The sequence below is a fragment of the Physeter macrocephalus genome, chromosome 20 (assembly GCF_002837175.3).
Source record: "Physeter macrocephalus isolate SW-GA chromosome 20, ASM283717v5, whole genome shotgun sequence".
Lineage (NCBI taxonomy): Eukaryota > Metazoa > Chordata > Mammalia > Artiodactyla > Physeteridae > Physeter > Physeter macrocephalus.
The window spans coordinates 76,892,545-76,900,575 of NC_041233.1; the positions used below are offsets into that span (position 1 = coordinate 76,892,545).

The 8,031-nt window shown below is 57.1% G+C and overlaps 1 protein-coding gene across 1 annotated transcript; it reads left to right on the forward strand.

The window, feature by feature from the left end:
* The first annotated feature begins 874 nt into the window (after positions 1-874).
* On the forward strand, positions 875-7,193 carry LOC129391643 (uncharacterized). Its single transcript, XM_055081117.1, has 2 exons — positions 875-4,834; positions 6,921-7,193. The coding sequence occupies exon 1, from the start codon at positions 2,633-2,635 to the stop codon at positions 3,575-3,577; it is 945 nt and encodes a 314-aa protein (XP_054937092.1). The 5' UTR covers positions 875-2,632; the 3' UTR covers positions 3,578-4,834; positions 6,921-7,193.
* Positions 7,194-8,031: the final 838 nt, after the last annotated feature.

An 8,031-nucleotide genomic window follows, 5' to 3' on the forward strand; every position in this document is an offset into this window, starting at 1 on the left:
GGGGACGCGGGTTCGCGCCCCGGTCCGGGAGGATCCCTCGTGCCGCGGAGCGGCTGGGCCCGTGAGCCGTGGCCGCTGAGCCTGCGCGTCCGGAGCCTGCGCTCCGCAACGGGAGAGGCCACAACAGTGAGAGGCCCGCGTACCACAAAAAAAAAAAAAAAAAGTGGAATCATACTGTTTTTCTTTGCACGCTGCTTTTCTCACTTCACATCCCGGGCGCCCGCCAAGTCCACAGCAGCAGTGCTAACTCACGCCCTTCGCGCGCCGAGTGCCGCGGTGGCTTCGCGCGTGTCCTGGGCGTGGGTGCTCCTGGTGACTCCTCCAGCCCCCTTGTTAATGGGCATTTGAGCTATTTCCTCTCTTCCCATTACAAACCAAAAAATATGCTTTCTTAAGCTGTTTTCACGTTTTAAAACTCTTTCCATTTTCTCACTTAATGGTTTGGACTTTAGATTCTATTCATGATTCTGTCAGTTCTATTCATGTGTCTGCGGAGGAAAGAAGAGTTCCGGAGAAGTCCGCATCTTGTCCTCCACGGTGTCCCCGGGTGGAGGTTTGAGTGGGCAGAAGGGGGCGGCCTCTGTCCCCAGTCTCTCGGGTGAGGTTTCCACCCCGGGTCTCCCTGCGGCCTGTGCTGAGCGCATGAAGAGTCCCCTTGGCCCCCGAGACCCCCGACGTGGCTGCAGCTAGCATCACCTCAGAGGACAGAGTTCCCTGGCTGTGAGGGAGAGGTCAGGGCTGCCGGGCTGCCCCCAGAAGAAGCAGTTCCAGGGGAAGGGCTGCACACCCTGGGGAGGCGCTCACAGCTCCGTGAACCTGAGCTTGTTTGGAAATAGGGCCGTTGCAGATTGATTTATTTATTTTTAAATTTTTATTTTAGTTTAGTTTTGGCTGCGTCGGGCCTTCGTTGCCGCGCGCAGGCTTCTCATTGCGGTGGCTTCTCTTGTTGCGGAGCACAGGTGCGCGGGCGTCAGTAGTTGCAGCACGTGGCCTCGGTAGTTGCGGTGCGCGGGCCCAGTAGTTGTGGCCTCAGTAGTTGCTCCGCGACATGTGGGATCTTCACGGCCCTGGGCTCCAACCCGTGTCCCCTGCGTTGGCAGGCGGATTCTTAACCGCTGCGCCACCAGGGAAGTCCTGCAGATTTAATTAGTTAAGCTGAAGCCACACTGGAGTAGGGTGGGCCCTTAATGCAATGTGACTGGTGTCCTTTTAGAAGAGAAGCCACAGAAAGGCACAGAAGTCAGCCATGTGAAGACAAGGCAGAGATGGGAGTGATGCGGCCACAAGCCAAGGAATGCCTGGGGCCCCAGAAGCTGGAAGAAACAAGGAAGAGCCTTTGGAGGGAGTGTGGCCTTGCCAACACCTTGATTTTGGACTCCTGGCCTACACAACTGTGAGAGAAGAAATTCATGTTGCCTTTAGTCCCCTAGTTTGTGGTACTTTGTAACAGTTAGTATTAGCCAGGCTTGTCTAGACTCATTGAAGCAAATATCAGACGTCGTGTCATTTAGTCGGGCGACATTTCAGTCCAGAGCTGGAGACTGGCAGGCTGGGGAGGGGTGGGGGGGCGGGTCAGGGAGACTGCGGGTTTGGGGCCTGGACAGCTGGTGGGGGTTTGGGTGAGGGGTTGGGCCCTCGGGGCAGCTGGGGGCTGTGGGTAGTCCTACCTTGGCCTCCTTATGATGGAGAGGCGTGTTGGACCTCCAGGTGGAGACCCCTGGCGGGCGATGGGTTTTCAAGTCCGGAGCTCCCAGTGACAGGCCCGGGCTGAGATGAGCCATGAATCTTGTCCAGCAAATCCTGGGCCGGAACCTGGGCCCTGGACAGCGAGGTCGGCTCTTTCGGCTGTGGCCTTCTCGTGGGCCAAGGTCGGTGGCTTGAAGCCTCCCTGAAAAGAACAGAGAAGGGGGACATTTTAGAATGAAAGTGTGCGTTTTTAAACACATGGCTTCTCTCAACTTCTAAGTAGCAGTGGTGATTACCGTGTTTAGGCCTGAAAGGGAAGTGATATTTCTGATATGAAAATCTAGTCTAATTAGATTTTTCCTACAAAACAATTTCCCAGCAATGCATTGTGGACATGAAAGCCCCTTGATGAATGACTAGCTAAATTCAGAATTTTAAGGGAAAGGAAGGAACTCAGTTTCTAAGCCCTAGTTCTGAGAAAAAGGCTTTCTTTTCTTTTTTCGTGCTAATCTTATTTGTAAAGCCTTATAAATTCATAGAAGAAACCATTGGTACTTTTTTCCTTTGATTGGGGCACAGGATATGGATTCCGGTGGTGACCAGTGGTGTGATTTGCAGGAATGGGACCTTCCGTGCATGGAGTAGTCTGCCAGGCAGGCCGGCCTCTGCTGCCTGGAGGGATGTGGTCTCCGGAATCAAGAGGCCCGGGTTTGAATCCTGACTCAGTCACTGCCTACCCGGGCAGTTTGGGGCAAGTGACAGACCCTCTGAGCCTTGACTTTCTTGTCTATAAGTGGGGATGGTAATGCCTACTTTGTCAGGTGTTATGAGGAGCAAATCAAATTGCGCTGTGGCTGTAAAGCATCTGGCAGGGTAACTGCTGGCCACGAGGACAGTGCTGCCTTGCAGGGGGGCCCAGATGTCCTAACCTTGGCTTGCTAGGCTGATGGCCCAGCTCCCAGCCCCTCGGAGGCCTGGGGCTTGGACAGACTCCTCTCCTTCTTCCTGCCTGCAAGCTGGGCTTGAACACCCCCAGCGACTGGGGGCTCATTCCTGGCAAAGGGAGTCCTGTCTCCCTGTACCCTCTCCCGACCTGTGCCTGTGGCCTCTGCCCTCAGGCAGCTGCGGAGCAGGGGGCTCCTGGGTGACCCTGGTCTCGGTTGTTGGGCCCTTGCTTGAGAATGATCCCCTCCACCACGACACACCCCTTTCCGTGCCATCAGGTGAGAGGCCCCATCTCCACCGTCTCTGTAGTTCTTGTGCCCAGACTTTGCAGCTGCTTTTGTTCGTTCGTAGGATTTCTAGGAGCGTGTGCAGGTGGGAGGAGGGCCGTCGTGTGCCGCACGTGCAGGAGCTGGTCCGGCTGCCACGGCTCAGCCTCAGCGTGTTTACGTGCACAGGGCCCTTCCGTCCTGGTGAGGATGTGTGTGCACAGGGGCGTGTGCCCGACTTCTCTCCACAGCGGCTGACCGTGGAGAAGTCGTGCTTCCCAGGGAACGTGCCGGGCCGGCAGCACTGCGGTCTCGCGGCCGGCGTCCCGACTGGGTTTTCCGACGTTCTCTGTGAGCGGGTCCCGCGTCCCGAGGCCCCGGGACACTTCGCATCCCCTCCACCGACTGCAGGCGCTTCCTGTCCTCGCCCCCTGCTCCGCTGGGCTGTCTTCTCGAACCTTTCCTTGCTGTCCTCCTCATCACCCCGTCCATCCTGCAGGCTGTCAGTGGGGGTTCCCCACGCTGCCTCGGAAGAGGGGGCCCCGCCTTCCTGCTCCCCGCTGGCCCTGCAGCCTCCCACTCCCCACCCTGGAAAGTGGGCCAGTAATATTCACCCCCTCTCTTTGGAGATAAGGAGAGAAAAGCATCTCCAGCCTGGAGAGGCTGAGAGTCATAATTAACGGGCTGTTGAGTGTCCTGATTTCCTGGGGGGAAGAGGGGGGGCTCCCGGCTGTCCTCACGGAGGAGCAGCCAACCTGGGCACAGCTCTTAATCCTGCAGTTGCTGCCTCGCAGGCCGGGCCCTGCCATCCCGCCCCCCGCACCCCGCAAGCCCGTCCTGCGGTCATCTCACGCCTGGATGGACTGGACGTGTGGCTGCCGTCCTTTGGAAAACACCAGAGGCCACGTGGACCGCCCTCCCTCCCCGCCTCCCGTCTCCCAAGCACTCCCGAGCCTGTGAAGGGCCAGCCCCATGTAGGGCCCTTAAAGCACCAGCGTTTTAACAGCCTGACCCTGAGTATTAGGAGGGCCCCCTCTGCTGATTCGTACGCTATACGCTCGGGCTTTAATTGGAGCATAACTGTAATCCATATGCCTGTTAAGGTAATTACACTGATAAACCTAATATAATCCATAGGTCAGTGGGTTCAGTGCTAATTAAGGCAGCCGTAATTAACATTTACAAAAAACCTTGCAATTACTGGAATATCCTTTTTTTAAAAAAAATTTATTTATTTAAATTTATTTATTTTTGGCTGTGTTGGGTCTTCATTGCTGCGCGCAGGCTTCCTCTAGTTGCGGCGAGCGGGGGCCGCTCTTTGTTGCGGTGCGCGGGCTTCTCATCCCGGTGGCTTCTCTTGTTGCAGAGCACGGGCTCTAGGCGCGCAGGCTTCAGTAGTTGCGGCACACAGGCTCAGTAGTTGTGGCTCACGGGCTTAGCTGCTCCGCAGCATGTGAGATCTTCCCGGACCAGGGCTCGAACCCGTGTCCCCTGCATTGGCAGGTGGATTCTCAACCACTGCGCCACCAGGGAAGTCCCCTGGAATATCCTTTAAGCTGACCTTCTGAGTTGATAATGAGGCTGGGCTCAGCGCTCCGTGGCCTCCTAGGGCTCTTTGACTCGGCACACCGGGCCTCCGGTACCAAGTGCCTGCGCCTTACCTCACTGGGGTGGGGTCGGCACCCGCCGTTACCACCCCCAGGCTCTGTGACAGGCACCCGGCTGGTGACGGTAGCACCAGGGGAGCCAGATCCTTGTGGCTCAGCTGTCCCTAGCACTCAGCTTTTGCTCTGGCTCAACAGACCCAGCCTGACAAAGCAGTTGTTGGAGAAAAGAGAACGAGAAATCCGCGCGTTGAACTAGGGGCAAGACCAAACTCCGGGGCAGCTGGAGCTTCCTCCCCTAGCTCATCCCGTGGTGGTGATGAGCCTCTCAAGGTTCAGAGGGTCTACCTCCGGGCTTTCTTCCTGCCCCACGCAGCTGGGCTACACCTGTGCTCCCTCTGCTGCCCTGGGGCCGGAAGTGGGGTGGGAACGAGCCTGCCCTGAACGCTGGCCTGGCTGTGCCCGCATTCCGTCCCCATGGGCCCTCCCCAGGTCCACCCAGTGAGGGAGAGTTGGGCCTCGTGGGTGTGGGGCTGCAGGCGGCGGGGCGGGGCGGGGAGGCGGTGCAAGGACCAGGGAGGCCCAGCCAGCGCCCAGGGGCTGTGTCGTGGGCCAGTGCTCAGGGGAGCCAGCCCGGAAACCCAGAGGCCCGTGATCGCCCACGGCTTTTGCACGGCCTCCAGATTTGTGTGTCCAGGAAAAAGGAACCCTCTCTGATGCAGAATGTTCCAGACCGCACCCCTCTCCTCTCGCCACCCCGCCCAACCCCAGGAAGAGTCCAGCAGCTGCATGCTAGGGCCAGGACTGCCCCTGTTCCTGTATGTTGCCTGGTTCCTGGTCATGTTTGCAGCTTGGTGAGCCCCACAGAGGCCCGCCCGCCGGCCCCCGACCCCATCTGGAGCAGGAGATAAGCAGCAGCCCCAGCAGGCAGAGTCCACGGCAGGATAATCACAGGCTAATCTCTTTGGAACCTGCCCTTTTCCTGCTCAGGAAGGCAGTGGCACTCTGGGAGGCACGGGGACGTCCCGTTGTCCTTGCAGCCCCGTCCTCCGGGAACCAGGTGCTCTTTAGACAGCACCATGTGCATCCTTTGGGAGGGGTGCTGGCGTAGATAGCGGGGAGTGTGGGTTAGCCTGGGCTGCCTGGCTGCAGGCCCCGCCTCTGCCGCTTGGAGCTGGTATGACCTCGGCCGGGTAGAAGTTATTTAACCACTTTAAGACTCTGTTTTACATAATGGGGAGATGACGACTGAATTCAGTAACGTGCACGAAAGCTTAGCGTAGTGCCTGGCACACAGTGTGCACGCGGCCAACGCTGCTGTTGCTGTCGCTGTCGTCACGGTCACTGACAGGGGCAGTGGAGGAGCAGGACACAGGGCCGGGCGTGGTGGACCAGGTGGGCTGTTCGCGGGGCCCCGCGTCTCTGCTCTCCCCGCCTCGCGTCTCTGGGTCTGGTGTACCTGGGGGCCCAGCACTGGCTCTTCTCCCTTCATTTCTGCACACTCTCCTGTCTCTGCCCAGAGACTCTGAAACTCTGGCAGAAATGTTTCTTTAATGAAGGAATGAGACAAACGAGCGCGGGGGACGCCTCCTCGGGGACCAGGTGGTAGTTCAGGGGCGGCACACACACGTTGGGGGGAGAAGAAGAAAATCCTAGTGGCAAGTCGTCACTTCTCGAGCGCCTGCTGCGTGCCAGATTCTGGGCTAAGCGCCGCGCAGACTCATTCGCTGATTCCAACAGCAGCTGGGTGTAGCTGGCATTGTAGTCCATTTCACGGACGAGGAAGTTGAGGCTCAGAGAGGTTGAGCCGCTGGCCCGAATTCATCCAGTCGGGGGGTGGCTGGGCCAGGGTTTGAACCCAGCCATTCTCATCACCACTGTGCTCTCTCCCTCCCAAGGGGAGCCCCCTACCCGCTCTCTCTCGTGGGTGGGCCAGTGGGGCTGGGGGAGGGAGTGGGCCAGAAGGAGGAGCCCGCAGGATGCTGGGGGCAGCCGCCCTCTCCAGGGGGATGAGAACTGCACTCTGGAGACCCATCATGACCATTAGCCGGTTTTTTAAATTCAGTATAATAATTTGTATTTTTTTCTTGTTGATTGATAAAACTGTGGGCATTCCTGAGCTCCTGAGTTCTGGGCCCAGCTCTGCCCTGAGCCGTTCGCATGTGTTGCCTCGCTGAGCCCTCGTGCCAAGCGCACAATGTGGGTGCTGTCATTATCCCCCTTAGAGATGAGTCAAGCCGCTTGCCTGAGGTCACGCTGATGGGATGTCGCGGGGATGCTGACCCCACTGCTTACGGGCACTGGCTCCTTTGACCCCTACCCTCTTCAAAGGCCACAGCTATGAGGTGGCAGCAGCAGAATTCAAACTCAGGCCGTCCAGCTCCCTAACCTGTGCTCATGTTCACTGTTGAAAGTTTAGGAACACCTGAGAAGTGAAAGAAAAAGAAAGTAAACCTCGGACCAGCCCACCATCCAGAGGTGACTTCTCATAACATCTGGAGGTCCACCTTCTGCGCAGAGTATGTTATGGGTTACGTATTCCGTCCAAACATGAGATTAGGAGCACATGCTGTATTTTTTTTTAAGTGATTAAAACAAAATTAATGTATTATTTATTTATTTATTTTTGGCCGCGTTGGGTCTTCGTTGCTGCGCGCAGGCTTCCTCTAGTTGCGGCGAGCGGGGGCCACTCTTCGTTTGTTGCGTGCGGGCTTTCTCTAGTTGCAGAGAGCCAGGGCTACTCTTTGTAGCGGTGTGCAGGGGCTCCAGGTGCATGGGCTTCAGTAGTTGTGGCTCGCGGGCTCTAGAGCGCAGGCTCAGTAGCTGTGGGGCGCGGGCTTAGTTGCTCCGCGGCATGTGGGATCTTCCCGGACCAGGGCTCGAACCTGTGTCCCCTGCCTTGGCAGGCGGATTCTTAACCACTGCGCCACCAGGGAAGTCTCAGGAGGTGCTGCTTTTGAAATTCCTCTCTTTAGCGACCAGTTCGAAAACACTGTCCCACATCAGTAGCATCCTCCTGTGTCACCGTTTCAATGGCTGCATCCTACTCCACGTGGACACACTGTTGCTAGATATTCCATTGTTTCCAGCTCTTCCTTAGTGTAAACAGGGCTGCGCTGAACATTCTTGGAGCAGGGCCTTGCACTTATTAGTGATTTTTTGCCTTAAGACAGATTCTCACACGTGGCGTTGCTGGGTCAGGGGACACGCAAAGTTCTGAGGGTTGTGGTCCTTCTGCAGAATTCTCCCTCCCAATATCAGTTGAGCTGCCAGTACAGACAGTGCTCTGTTTCTTCACATTCTTGCCAACAAATGGTACCATCATTTAAAAATACTGTCTCCAGGTCTTCCTCGGCGGTCCAGTGGGTAAGATTCTGCACTCCCAGTGCAGGGGACCCAGGTTCCATCCCTGCTCGGGTAACTAGATCCTGCATGCATGCCTCAACTGAGTCCGCATGTCGCAACTAAAAATCCCACAGGCCGCAACTAAGACCCGGTGCAGCCAAAATAAACAAATAAATAAATATTTT